We start from the raw sequence: 14,790 nt of genomic DNA, 5'->3' as shown, positions 1-14,790 counted from the left end.
AGCTCCATTCAGATTCTGTGGCTGCTCTGCACACAAGGCTTGTGCTTTTATGACATTTTTGAAAAAATGGATTTAATGGACTGAGTTCATTTAGACAGGGGAGATCAAATGAATGAGTGGAATTAAAATACACGTCCATTTGGCCGCCAGTCATTGTTTAAGCCACTCGACCACCCAACTTCTCTAATTAAATGGCAGTGCAGTCCCTGTATAAAGGCTGCGATGGATAAATTAGTACTTGGTAAGTGCTCTGAAGATGAAAATCAGTAATGAGCAAGGGCTTTCCCCCCCCCCTTGGGCTGGAAACGGCATCTTTTGTGTTTTCCCACTGCACCATCTGTCACCTGGATTGACATTGCAAAAAACCTCCTCTCCCAAAGGAAGAGCAAGAGGGACACAGTAATGACAGACCTTTATTTGACGTTTACAAGGCGAATTAGGGACGAGTCTGCATCCATTTCACATCTGTGCAAGGAGTTATACATGTTTGCTACCTATAGACGCAGGTCGTATTGTACATGAATTTATATATTAATAAATCGCATGAAAGTTATCTTGTTTAAACATTCATGAAGAGCAGACTTCCCCCAAGAGCACTGAAGAAAGAAATCTAGCTCCTGAGAGCCTGGCTCACCTCTCTCTTGGAGTTTGAAGCTCTGCATGGAACCTCCTCCAAAACCAGTGGGATGTTGAGGCTGATCTGCCTTGAGGACATGATTATGTTTTGTGGGAGGAGCTTAGAACGGCAGAGTTGGAAGTAAAGTGTGAACGGTTTGGCAAGGTCCAGCCCTGTCTGGGGGAAATCTTGCTTCTTCCTGACCTGCCCCCCTCGTCCCTCCAGCTCCCCTACAAAGAAGCCAAGACCCTAACTTGTTACATGTTCCAAACGTCCTTGGAGTTTTTGCCCAGCACATCCCAACACTCTCATTTGTTTATGTTTTCCTTCTCCCTGATTGCTCTGACACAGTGGCAATTAGTCATGCTAGATTGTGCGGGTTGACAGGCTCCATCAGAAAGGTTGCAAAACCCCAGTGTAAGTTAGGCTCCAAGCCGCTGGCTGCCATGCTCCTCACTGCCCCAGAGCATGGAGTACCGTGCACCATTTCAGCCCTGGCAGCGCCTCTCTCTCAGCTGTACCCCCAAATTGGTCACAGCTGAGAGAACAGCGTTCCTCACGTGGTCAGGTGGGGGAGGAGCCTGGGGAAGCTCATGGTGAGGATGGGGGAGGTGGGCGTGAGGGAGGTAGTGGGGGGTGGGGAGGAGCTGGGGTGCATCAGAGAGAAAATGCACCCCCTGGATCAGGTCCGCAGAAACCGGCTAAAATGGCCAAAGGGGAGAAGCAAAAACTCTCCTCCTCTGAGAGATTCAAATGCAGGCAAAGTCCAAGAGATCTGGGTCGTTAATGGGGAAACAATTATGCTTATCTGCTTCCTGCCAATCGGTAGCCACCAACAGAGCAGAAGTAATTATAGATACTGTAGACACACTGTGGCATTAATGTTTGAATGACACTGCTTAACAACACTTCCTGTTCTGGCCCTCCGGGCATGGCCAAAGAGCTGTTTTGAGCCAGCAGAGAATACTGTCCCCGCAGGATGATGTTGTTTAAAGAAGTTTCTCACATTTTTTTTTTTTCCCAGAAAAACCTTGCTCTAGCAACAGAAAGGAAAAAAGTTTTGAGTTGATACTAATTTGGTTTCAACTGAAATACTTAGCATGTCATTCACATAACTGTTTTAGCAGAGGAAGCCGACATATTTTATTTGAGAGTTTTTATAGAGTTTGGCTCCCTGTAGGAGCCAAAAGCAGGGTCAGCACCGTAGATTAGAATCAATTCAGTGGAGGGAAAATAAACCTCTGGAATATATTTTATCTTCCCTGAGCACGTCGCAGGCATTAGCAATAATGCGAATCCTGTCTGTGCATGGAGAGGAAGCATCTACGGCTCAGGTTCCCGCCCATCTTCACCCTGGACTGTGTGGTCCCATGACCTTCACAGTGGGTAAGATGATTCCAGACTCATCATCTCCTAACTTTATGCTGCTGTGCACAGGACACACACGCACACACACACACACACAGAGAGTACTCTCTCCTTGGATGGAGACAGGAGCTGCTAAAACACGACCCATGCTGATGAGGCAACCAAGCCTTTCAGGGTGTAGATGTGAGCTGACTCTACTTGCCCTTGTATGGGCTGTGCCATCTCTGCTAGGCGAACGCTGCCCAGTTTGCTAGTCTTCTGGACCTTTCTCCAGTTCTTTTAATTCACTCTGTGTGGCTGGCGGAGCAACATGTTAACTAAACCCAGACGCATCAGAAAACCCAGCCAACCCAGTACGGAGTGCTGGAGTCAATACTCAAAATGGCTCCCTTGCTCTGTGTGTGTATGCTCTGCTTCATTTCAATTTCTTCATTTTAAGACAAGGATGATGGACTATAGTAGAGATGGTGAAGTGCAACCTTCCCCTCCTCTCGGCAGAAGTCCCTGAAGAGGTGGCGCGTTCACTAGCTGACCTGCTTACCTTTTGCGGCTGCAAGTCCTTTTTAACAGAAATTCCAGATACCCATTGCTGGCTTTTACTAAGAGGATCTTGAATGGCTATTTCTGTTTCTTACCTATCCTTCCCAGAGGCCTCCCTGGACTTGGAGGCCGAGCCCAGCCTCCCTCCCCCAAGTCACCTCTGCAAGCCTCCCTCCTCACTTACTTCATTGAGGGCCGTTCTTTCCCTGCTCTGAGTCTTTAAAAACACAGCTGGTATGGGGTTCGGAGGGGATTGCCTTGAGGCAACTGAAAATCATGCAGGCAATCTGGAGAGTTGTTTCAAAGGCAGCTTTGCAGTATAAGTGGTTTGTTTCAGTTCTGTGATTTAGCTGTTCTAAAGATCGACATGGTAAAGATGGGGTTAACACGATTGAAGCCCCTAACGAGTGGAGCTGGCCAGAGTGCTGAACTCAGAATCACTTCACAATAGTCCCCAGCCCCTGCTGGCTGTGCAGTGGACAGATACACACACATACACACCGTCCACACCTGCTGGTCAGCAGTCGTACCCTCAGGACAGAGGCAGAGAAGTTGTGTGCAGCAAGTGTCATGCATGTAAACAGTTAGTGGAATTTGGGAATACGTGGCATGGGAGTGTTTCCAGATCTCTTAGAGTTCTATTTAGTTCAGGAGAGCTTGAGAATAGTTTGGCGGGAGTACACTGCCAATCAAATGAATATTAATGAATATTAATAGTGGGTCTTGGAGCAAAGAAAATACTTCTTCAGTATCTCATACGTATCTATGAAGGAGATGATTCTTAGTGTTATAAGGTTTCGAGCATGGGGGTATGATGAGCTTTCGGAGATCAGGAATCAGTGCCAGCTTGGGAAAAGAACTCTACTTACAGTTTAAACCAAACTATCTGAGCATCCCTGGTGTCTAACTAAACACTTTCTCCCCACAATTCCTGCCCCCCCCAACAATTTATTTCTCTCAGGCTATATCAATCTGGTTCTTTCTTTTTTTGCTATGCAGTGTATTAATGATTCTCAAAATCTTCCAGTTTATCCCAAACTGAAACACTGGCACCAGAATTGTATCCCACAGCATCTCACGGGTGCTCATGTCCTCCTTTACCCCTATCTGAAAAGAAAGCCAAGGAGTGGGGCCTGTTGGAAAATCCTCCCTTATTCCGGGGAAGCAGGGGTCCCCCCTACCGCATCCCCCACCTCTCTACATTTTCTCCAGGAGCAACTCTGCACAATTCTTCTTTAGCCTGGGGTTCAACTTCCCCATTAACATAGATACAACACTCCACTGAAGCTGAAGTATAAGAAATTTTCTGCTTGATGTGTTTTATGTCCCATTATTATTTCGCCTGTACATCACATGTCTCTCTGAGAGGCACAGAAAAATGTGTCTGGTGCAAGGTTTTGGGGGAGGGTCCCCCACCACTTAAGGAGGAGGAGGGAGAGATGGACCTGTAAAGGAATTCACTTGAAGCTACTCCCTGTACCTTCCCAGGTGGTCTGGTCTCCCTTAAAAGCTCTCTCCTACTCTGGAAACTTCCTTTGCATCCAAAGACTCCATTGCCATCCTCCCTGGGCTGCCTGTCTCCCTTCTGTCTGGGTCTCTGCCCTGTCTGCCCTCTCCTCATGGCAGGAGCAGGACCGAGAGGTTTCCCCTGTGCAGCCTCTCAGCTGCTCATTGTTTACAGGATGAAACCGGAGACCGGGAAAACACTGATGAGCTCAAACTGTGGCTGAGTCAAATGCATTATGCCCCAGTCCCCCCAACACCACCACAATCACAATGGTTTTGTCCTTTTTTCCATCAGGTGGGGGAAATCAGAATCGCATATTTGCACATGCAGACTGTTCACAGCAATAAAGAAAAATGAATCAAGTATATGCAAGCTCCCAAGTGGGGGACTTTCAAGGGGAAGAAACCAAGGATAGGGGAAGACTGCCTCCATGGTAGCAGCAGCAACTGGTTGTTTACCCCAGAAGTCTCTTAAAGTCAAGGGCACAGCCAAACTCCCGTGCTAACGGGATACATAATCTGGTCACAAAAGCCTTTCCCCTGAGAGGCGGAAGTAAAGCTCTCAGCCCTCTGGGTTCCCGAGAGTTACAGGTACAGTGGACCCCTCGGTGCAGGTGGTCCTGAAGTTTCCTTGTTGAACCCCAGAGAGTTCTGGAGCATCTCTAGAACAGAATTCAGAGCTCGTCCCAAATGCTGGGCTCCTCAGCAGTGGGCCTGCCTTGTTCCCTGGGCACAGGGTAGCGGGCACCCAGGCAGGGCAGGAACCCATGGAAGAAGTGGGCACCAGCAAAGGAACCTGTCGGGCACCTTCTCAGCTTTCACGCCCAACACCACCCACAGCCACTTCTAGAAACAGCTGCCGCTGGAAGCCCAGACAAAGCCCCCCCACCAAGAAGCTGGGTGGTGAGATGACCGGGGAGGGTGAACAAGCAACGCAGACGTGGGAGAAGCATCCCTTCACGGGGAGGTGGTGGGGACGGTGACCCAACCGGAGGCAAGCAGGGTTGGCTTGCATTCCCTCAGCTCTGTGTGGCTGGGTCATACGAGCCTCTTCTCTCGCATGCCGCAATCCCGCTAATAAGCCATTGACCTTGAGTGTGAGTCCGGGGCTGATTTGCTGCTCTGTCTTGGGGTACCCCAGGGGCCTGGTGGCTTCACGGGAAGAAATCCTCCTCAGTTCAGCAGCAATCGGTTTTTCTCTCCTCCTGCCACGGTGATCAAATTAGCAGAGCTGTTTCTCCACAGAGGAAATGTGGCCACGGGTCCCAGGAGGCAGTGCCCGTTTGCCCATCTGATGGCTTTGGGAAGGGAAAGCGGGGATGGATGCAAGCTTGTGTCCCTATCCCGCCCAAGCCCCGGCAGGGGCTCTCCCACCTGGGATGGCCAGCCAGCCAGCCAGCAGTGAGACCACAGGGAGGACAGGGGCGGGGGTCTTAGCTGCAGGAGGCCTGGCAGGTGGCTGCATAGACGCTGCTGCCCACGGTGCCCCCGCTGCTCAGGCTGCTGGTGGGGCACTTGAGGGGCCTCATGCTGCTGTCCCCCTGGGTGTGCAAGTGCTTGAGCCGCCAGCGCTCCCAGCTCCTCCGAAACTCCAGCTGGACCTTCCGTGGGAAAAGGAGGGAAGCAACAGCCATCATGCAAACCAATTGTCCACGAAATGGCCCCGTTATTACATTAGCAGGGAAGGGGGAAAAATATCCACTGCATTATATTAAGAGACACAAGTCAAGGCCTTTGGGCGCCTAAATTAATATGCCAATAAAACTGTTTATCGTTGTCTCTTATTTTCCGCCTCTCCTCAGGAGAGAGATGAGGTTGATGATCTAATTGGTCTCTTCCATCTCTAAACTCTGTGACTCAGCTAAGTCCCCTCCGCAATCCATCACGCTATTGTTTAACAGAAGAGAACGAGAGTGAAAGCAATGTGGAGACCGGAGCTGGAGGGAGAAGACGAGGAGGAGGGAGAGCCTGACTTCCGAGCAGCGTGGAGCCCCGTGGACCCCCGTGGAGCCCCGTGGCCAGAGCCTGCCTGCCCAGGACCGCCCTGGTATCTCGGGCAGCAGCATGGGGGACCCAGGCGTGGGTGCCAGAGGGAGGCGGAGTGGACTGTGCGTCCAGCTGCCCTGCTCCGCACCAGCTCACTGCCTGGCTGGGGACCTGTGGCGAGTGTGCCAACAGGAGGTACGGGGACACCCCAGGGAGATAGGAGTCTCTGCTTGTGCAGCAGCATGGAGGCCCATCTGGTCTCACAGCCTTAACTGCAGAGGCTGGGGAGAAGGAGGGCAAATGGAGGCACATCTGTGGGAAGCTGCTTCAGGGACTGAGGTGGTTTCGTGGACACCAGCAGGAAAAGGGACGGGCCTGGGACTTCTCAGAGCTCTGACCCATGCTGCCGTTTCTGCCGGGACCACCTCGTCCTCATCTGGGATCCCCAGACCTAGCGCCGTGCCCCACATACAGCAGGCCCTCCACATGTGCTTTGTAAATGAGCTGAGGGAAGGAGCGCGTGACAAAACAGCATCGGACACAGGGCTCCTTGTGCTACTGAGTTACTACAGTGAAACAGAGGGGATGACGCCACGAGTCCCAGACACCTGTCCCTGCGCTTATGGTGGTACCCTGCCTCGCCTGCTATGTTTACCCGACTCCCAGCCTCTGAAGGCCTGTCTGGCCAGGCCTCAGGCTCTGGGATTTGGGAGGAATGGGTGAAGCTCACTCAATTCTGTCTACACTTGGGGGGAGAGGCAAAGTGACTGCTCATGTGCCACAACTGGATAGTGGCAGATCTGGGATTGACACTCAGGCTTCTGGGTCAGAGCCACGGTGAGAGGACACGTGAGCCACAGTAGAACCACCCCCTCCCCTACCCTCCCCAGTTCTGCTCTCCTGGCAGCTGAGGCAGGACCCATGTCCAGGCCATCTTTTCAGGTCACAAGTACCTGGCATTGCCATGGCAGCCCTGGGCCTGGAGAACAGCTTTTGTGGACAGAGATCTCAGCCCAGGAGCCACGTGTATTTTTGTGGCCAAGTGAAGGTGACATGTCTGTCCTGGTGCCTGGAGGAGCCGGGGCCTGAGTCGTCTCTGGGAACTGGGCAGCACACTTGAACAAGGCAAGTGTCTGAGCAGTCCTCCTGAACCCCACAGCCTGAGCCTGGGAGAGCCCAAGGGGAGAGGCCAACTGGGGATCTGGTGACTGAGGGGTCATTAGTTGCCAAGGATCCAGTGGGATGTGTGCCCAACCCTCCCTCCTGAGAAAACTAGGCCAGCCCTGGGGGGTGGATGAAGCGGGGAGGTGATGGGCTTTGAGGAAGAGAGCCAGGAGGAAACTCAGCCAGGGTCCAGGAGACTTTCTGCAGAAGTGGTGGGGAAGGCTGGCATGCGTGTGTGTTGGGGGAAGCACGTGCTGCCGGCAAGGCTTTGGGGAAGAGGAGGGAGGAGGGGGAAACAGGAACTGCGAGGGACCGAGAAGGTGAGAAGGCACGGAAGGGAGCTTCATCACTCCAGCCCGCACCGGGGACACCTGCCACCCTGCCCTGTCCCTGGGAAGTAAAGCAGCAGCGCTAGGGCCAGCAGGCACATCACCCCTCTGGCTGAGAGCCATTCCTGAGGGAAGTGCTGCCCTGTGGAGCTGCCGGTTCCTTGTCTCTCAGCATTTTCTTAAGTTCTTTAGGAAGTTCTTTGGGAGGGCTCAGGTGTGGGGAAGAGCTTGCTGGTACCTCATGTGCCTCCCGTGGAGCAAGGGCCTGTCTGGAGGACAAGGCCCCTGTGAGTGTTCTCTGCACCGGCCTCCTCTCCTTCCCCCACCCACCCCACACAAAGCCTGGTAAGCCCTCGGAGACTGGCCAGAATGCCTCTGTGGGCCACTCTGTGCCTGGCCCTGCCTCCCCTTCCCGGCGCTGAGCCATTAGTGGAGACCCCTCCCCATCCAGCAGTCCCACCACCTTCGAGCTGTTGAACTTGGGCTATTCATTTCATTTTGCCAAGGCTTAATTTCCTCACCTGTATAATGACAAAAGCCCCTGCTGCATAGATTGCATTTACTAAAACGTGAGCACCTCATACACAGTAAACCTTCAGAAAGCGTCTCCCTCCCTTTTAGAGATCCATGTCCTCTGAGCATCATTAACTCCACTTTGCAGAAGAGGAGACAGGTGTCCCACTGTGGGCATGTGACTTGCCCAAAGCTGCACAGCTCATTAAGTGGTGGGGCCTGGATGGGAGCAGGGACCTGAAGCCAAAGCCCGCGTCCCACCTCTGTCCCACCACGTCGCATTGCGCTCTGAGCCATCTCACGGTTCCCTGAAATAGCAAGGTCCCTACACACTGCCACCGCCATGTCCCCCATGCCCACAGCACAAGTAAAAGTAATGTATGAATGCAGACTCTTGAGATCTCCGAACTCCCAGACTCGGTGACAGAGGCCACACCAGGAGCACCGGCTCTTTGAGGAGCCGTGTCCTCGGGTCATTTGAGCCCCAGACTCACAGATATAAACCCTCACCTGGGCCTGAACAGAGTTAAGAGAGGCCTCCAATGGCTCCCTAGAGTCCGGAATGGAAGATTTCCCACCCTCTCTTCCTTGCCAGGGTCCTTCCCCTGTGGCTACTTCCCCAGATGGCACCGGTGCAACATCTAGTATTACCATTTGTTTCCCTCCTGGAAGGAAGGGGGAGGGGGTGCTGTGGCATTTGTGACACCCAGTCCGATGGTGTGGGGCTGCTCCTGATCTGCTCCAGCACAAAACTGGGTACCTGGGTGGAAGGGGCCTTCCCCAGGCACCATAGGCACAGGTACCCCTCCCCAGAGGCTGATGGTCTCAGGGAGGGGAGGGTTATGGTCCAGGAGGAGCCACAGGAAAGGAGAGGGTGTGGGGGTTAGCAGCAGCCCCCTTCTTCCACTCCAGCAAGCAGAAAGCCCCTGTAGGAATGTGCCCCTTTGCCATGGCAGGCGGGGCTCTCCCCTGCACACACACAGTGGGCACATCCCTCTTTCTGTTCGAATGCATTCCAGTCCCAGCTCTGCCTCCACTTCTAGGCCAAACCTGGGGCATGCTTCCTATTCTCTCTGTTCTCCAATGACTTCATGTGTGAAAAATGGGGATATTAAAACCATAATTTTAGCAGGGATTTTTCTTCTTTTTTTTTTTTTTTTTTTTTTTTGGTGGTGGTGGGGGAAGCAGTGACAAATAAGATAGTGATTATTAAAGCCCCAGTATGTGACTTGGGTACGTCTACTGTTGAATCATCTTTTAACCATCACCTGTTCACTCTGGACCCCCTTCACACCAGGCTGGGTTTTCCCCAAGTTCACACAAATTAGGGTATGCCTGTGTGTGTGCGTGAGAGAGAGAGACCCGTGTATAGAAAACAACGCATGGACAAGATGCTTCCTCAGGTCTAGTGCCTAGTGGGATATGTAGGGGGTTTCAACTGAAAAGATAGATGGGAGTCCCCCTTGACAACTCCAGAACAGCCTATAAGAGTGGTAGCATCCTGTAAGAGTCCCCACCGTTCCCCCTCAGGCCTTACCTCATTGTTGACAAAGCAGTACAAGATGGCGACCATCAGCCCCTGGAAATAAGAGTCCCGTCAGCAGGGAGGAAGCAGGAGGGAGGTGCCCTACAGGGGACCCTGAATTCCTTGGGGCTCTAGTCCCAACAACCACCTCCTCAGAATGGGCAGCCCCAGCAGGCCCAGAGCCCACGTGGTGGGTTCCTTCTCCTTTCCTTTCTGGAGATACAAGAAGACCCCTTGCTTAGATACTGCAGAAGCTCTTCCTCCTTGAGGAGGTTTGACCCTAGGAAGTCCTCTGATCATGAGCCATCTTCCCACCATGGCTCCGTCTGCTCACTCAGCACATTCGGTGCTCCAGAGCTGTCATCTGTGTGTGTGTGTGTGCACACATACGTGACGATCACGTGCATAGGCCTCCATGCATGTGGCCCTCCCACAGGCCTCCTGAGGGACTGAGACCAGACTCTCATACATCTGTGCCTGTGGGATCAGCTAATATTAGGGGACAGGATGACTCCTTGGCTTTGAAAACTATGTGATGTGGCACGTCTTGTTTTAACACCTCCAAGCATCAGTTTTCTCCTCTGTAAAACTGGGCGACCCGCACGCCTCCTCGGGTGCTGCGAGGACAATGTATGCAAAGCCCCTGGTGAGGTGTCTGCGCCCAGCAACAGCCTGAGATCCGGCCGCTGTGATGCCAGGCAGGGTGCCCACGGCTGCCTCTGGGAAGGCGTCTTGTCCCACGTGAGGGTGCTAGGCACCGATTCTAGCCCTGGCTCTGCTCCAGCCACAGAACTCTGGGTATAGCCCGCTTTCTCCCTGGGCCCCAAGGTGCTTGTCAGCACTGTGTGGGCCGGTCTCTACCCCACTGCCACTCTGCGACCTGGCAAGTGAGGGGGTCACGAGCTCACCTGGAAGGAGGTGAAGGACAGCTCTGTGAAAAGCTTGATGAAGCGCAGCGTCCCCCGGGCATGCTCGTCCATCACAAAGGCAAAGACGACCTCGTGGGTCCCCAGCAGAGGGATGAGCGTCAGGGTGGACTTAGCAAGTCTAGGGGGTGGGGGATGAAGACATTGTTCTGGATCTCTCCCAATGGACTCTTTTCCCCTTTCTGTGCCCCGACCCCACATCTGGGGCAGCAGACACTCCCACCCAAGACACACTGGGCTGGGCTACCTGGCAAGGGGGAAGTAGAGGTCAACACCCCCAGAAGCCTAGGAGCTGCCCAGGTCCAGGGTTAAGGACAAGGCTTGGGGTCCCAGGCTGGCCCAGGTGGGAGAAGAAGGTCATGTGGGGTCCCAAGCTCAGCACCGCAGGATCTGTCCGTCTCTTCTGGAAACAAGGGCCGAGGGGACCCTGCAGAGACAACTTGGGCACATCACCTGCATTTGATGTCCGTCTTGCACATGACATTGGCTTTGAGCTTGGACACCACAATGCAGATGACCCGGATAAAGATAAGGAAGTTCACCTGCAGGGGAGACAGGAGGAGGCGGCTGGGGGCCCTCTCAAAACACCCACAATCTCCCGGCCTTTCTGCAGCAGCTCTGGATGCCAGAACTGCCACGCCCACCCCCACACCGTCACTCACCCCAATGGCAAAGAGAATGGGCAGCCGGATGATGAGCCAGTAATTCATGTTGGAGTTCCTGGTCCAGCAGCTGGAGGGGAAGGGGGAGACACAGAGCCCCCAGCTCACAGAGCAGGCCCAGGGGCACACAGACATGGCCACCATGAGCTACCCAACAACCAGTCCCACAGACTCACACAGAGTGCTTCAAGCCACACACACACACACACACACACACACACACACCAGAGCCAGAGTCCTAAATACATGGTCAGAAAGATACACATGGCCCCTTCAGGAACCCACAAACACTCAAGTGTGTGCCTAGCACTATACACAAAATAGCAGAGACATTTCATAATTATTACAGAAAAGCCACTACATGCTCCTTGGACCCAGCACCGTCTGCCATCACACAGCCCCGGGGAAGGACAGGGAAGGGGTACTAGAGAACTGAATCTGTAAATGAAGCTCCTGGTCCCTCAGTGTACTCTCCCAACAGGTAGTAGCGACGTGCCCCAGGGACCAAGGAATCCCGTGGGGTCTGAGGATGGGGACCCAGGAGCAGGACACTCACCCCTCATCCTCATAGAGGTACTTGACAATGCCCCAAGGGGTAACAAACAGCAGGGGAACACCTGAGAGGAGAGAGGGAAAGAGAGAGAGAGAGGGGAGAGGGGCTGGCAGGCCCGAGCCAGCACCAGGCACACCCAGGGGCCTCTCCTTCCCCAGGCCTCTCCTCCTTCATGCCCTTCTCTTGCCTGACCATAAAACCACTTCCTAGCAGGTGTGGAACTAGGCTGGTCTGGGAGCATGGGAGAGCGGAGGCGGCACAAACACCCACTTCCCAACCCACATACCAGACTCTTCCTCAGAGAGAGGATCCCACCATGTTACGGCTCTTTCTGTCCTCACTCCCTCGCCCCTCCCTCCCAGGCACACTGTCAGAGCTTGTCCGCAAGTCCTGGCTGAGGGGTGAGGATGCAGACACCCAAGTAACAGAGGGACAAGACCATGGAGTGTGGAGAACATGCAAGTGAGGAGTGTGGAGAACATGCAAGTAAGGTGGGGACAGGCCAACCCTCTGATGCCCTCCTCCCCCTGCTGTGGCCCTTGTGCCCAACTCAGTCAACTCCTTCAGGCACCGGAAGCCCCTCCGGCCACCTGTGCCCTACCTGCTCTCACTGCAGGTGGCTGAGCAGAAGCCTGGAGGGGAGGTAGGGACCCTGACTTTGAGGGCTCTAACCGCACAGTGGCCCAGGGTAACAACAGCTCCAGCGTCCACACTCTGCACTCAGCTGAGACTGAGCTGGTGTGGCAGGTATCCTCTAGAAAGGCTCCCCGCGACCCCCAGCCCCCGGTATTCACACCGTGGGGTAGCCTACGCCGTGTCAGGATCGGTCTGCATGACCGATAACGTGCGCAGAAGGGACGGCATGTCACTTCTGAGATTAGGTTATAAAACAGTGTCTTAAAAGGTTAGAAAAGGCTTGCCTTGGCTCGCTCTCTCAATCTGATTGCTTACTCTGGAGGACACCAGTTGCCAGGTCGTGGGGGTGCTCAGAGAGCCCGTGGAGGCCCCTGTGGTGAGGGGCAGAGGCCTCCAGCCAACAGGCAGCAAAGGGCCTGTGCTTCCTGACAGCCTCGCGAGTGAGTTTGTGGGGGACTCTCCAACCCCAGTGAGGACTTGTGGTGACAACATCCCGGGGTGACAACCTGACTGCATCCCTGTTAGAGACTTGGAGCCAGAGGCATGCAGCCCAATTGAACCCAGATCCCCGCCCAAACAGACATCCTCACAACGGACAGAGATGAGTCAGGAGCTCAGGAGGGCACAGGTGGGGCTAGAACCTACAACGCAGGGCTACCATCCCACAACCACGCCAACCACCTTCAGTGGCTATCTGTACCAGCTCCCCATGCCTGTCCCTACAGGTGCCTCTCGCAGGGTGGGAGATGCGGGCATCTGAGCTAGGTAAGAGTGTGCGTACTGAGGTGTGCGCGCAATGATGTGAGTGTGTGGTGGTGGGGCAGTCCGTGGCCTTAGGGGGTCTCCCTCAAGAGCATATTTTGGCCTTAGGGGGTCTCCCTCAAGAGCACATTTCCCCAGCCTTTCTTGTTGCCACGATCCATGTCCCCAAGAGCAGCTCCTGAGCAGGAGGGATGCCTGGAATTACAGAGAAGACAGGGACGGAGGAAACAGCAGCTGACCGTCAGTTTTCATCGGATCTCCTTCTCCCTGGTCATTTATTGTTACACAAGCCAGACCTCTGGGCATCCATGATGCTTTGCCAACAAGCCCTCATGAGACTGCACAAGGGACAGGTGGCGGGCCTCAGAACATAGCACGCCACACAGAAGATGCTCAAAGATGATGGAGGGAAGGAATGACGAGTGGATTGATTTATCAGTGAGAGCAGGGGAAGTCTCCTGGCAAGAACCTGCCAGTTCCCTGAGCTACGCATGCCTCTGGATGCCTCCCTCCTGGACATTCCCAGTCACCAGCTGACCTTTCTCCCTGAGACCCCACTCCAGGATTGGGGAGCTCACTCATGTTATCAACAAGACCCGGCGAACATCACTCACTCATCAGCCTCTCCTTAACAAAGCCTTTTTAAAAATGGAGGCACAGCTATGCCACACGCAAACACGACATGCTCTCGGCTGGCTGCATCTTTCCGCTACTTAGAAAGTCAACAAGACAGGCTGGAGGGGGAAAAAGCCCAAAGTAAGACACATAGAACTGGCCCTGAGAAGTAATGGTTCCCTTCTCCATCACGTGCCTTCCCCCAGGCAGCCTCTTTGTGGTGTGTTATGGGGACACCCCACTGCTGGCAGATGGTAAAAGAAGCTGACATGTCTTCTGGGGATTCCCCAGCTGTGTCCGAGTTTTCATTTTGATTCTCCTGCCAGCACGTGCAGCTGAAAGTTGTTTCCAAGCACCTAACATGGGCTAGGTCCCCAGGGCCCACAATGGAGCTCTCTGCAGATCTGTCTTTGTGTCCTCTGTCCCTGCCCCTTTGTCTTTCCCTGTATCTTCCCATCCCAATCCCTCAAGATGGAAGGAAGGTCCCCCTGGTCCTACCCCTCTGCCTCCTCAGACCCTGAGCCACGGCATGAGGTGATAGGAAAAGATGGGCGCCCCTCCCCCATTTCCCACTCAGAAACCCCTAGGATGCCATGTGCCCCCACCAAGCCTCCAGCAGCCACCCCCACTCCTCTGCATACATCACACGGCCCCTCTGATTGTTCCTGCCCTCAGGTCGCCATGGAGACAGGCACTAACAGCGCTGATGCTATTTCCCAGAATGGATAAGCGTGGTCCCCCACCCTAAGGACAGCCTTCCCAGAGCTCCCCTCAGTGATGTAAAGCCACCCACCCTCAACTAGCGGCAGGGCTCTCCAGCTGCCCTCTGCCTGGCTGACGGCCCTAGCCTAGGAGGGGAGGAAGGAAGAACAGGGAGAGATGGGCCCTGGGGGAGGGAAGAGTGGGAGCAGGGAGCTGGACCCAGAGGCCAGGCCCACCTGCCCACTTGTGCAGGGGCCCAAGCTTGCTCAGCTGGGCCTTCAGGGGATTCAAGAGGCAGCACAGGACAGAGAAGTTTCCATGACAGGCAGCAGGGGTCCGGGGTCTGGGAATCAGGAGGCCTGGTTCCAGGGCCTACTCTGTCTGTAA

General features: G+C 54.2%; 1 protein-coding gene across 1 annotated transcript in view; it reads right to left on the bottom strand.

Moving 5' to 3' along the window:
* Positions 1-5,463: 5,463 nt before the first annotated feature.
* The window catches only part of GLP1R (glucagon like peptide 1 receptor), a 31,438-nt gene continuing 22,111 nt past the window's right edge, over positions 5,464-14,790 (bottom strand). The window contains exons 8-13 of the mRNA XM_044237082.1: positions 11,692-11,752; positions 11,136-11,205; positions 10,927-11,015; positions 10,456-10,594; positions 9,560-9,601; positions 5,464-5,631 (exon numbers count right to left, since the gene is read on the bottom strand). Coding sequence (XP_044093017.1) covers positions 5,464-5,631; positions 9,560-9,601; positions 10,456-10,594; positions 10,927-11,015; positions 11,136-11,205; positions 11,692-11,752 — 569 coding nt within the window. The remainder of the gene's footprint in view (positions 5,632-9,559; positions 9,602-10,455; positions 10,595-10,926; positions 11,016-11,135; positions 11,206-11,691; positions 11,753-14,790) is intronic.

Source organism: Neovison vison, chromosome 1, assembly GCF_020171115.1.
Source record: "Neovison vison isolate M4711 chromosome 1, ASM_NN_V1, whole genome shotgun sequence".
NCBI lineage: Eukaryota > Metazoa > Chordata > Mammalia > Carnivora > Mustelidae > Neogale > Neogale vison.
This window is presented reverse-complemented; position numbering and strand designations above follow the sequence as displayed.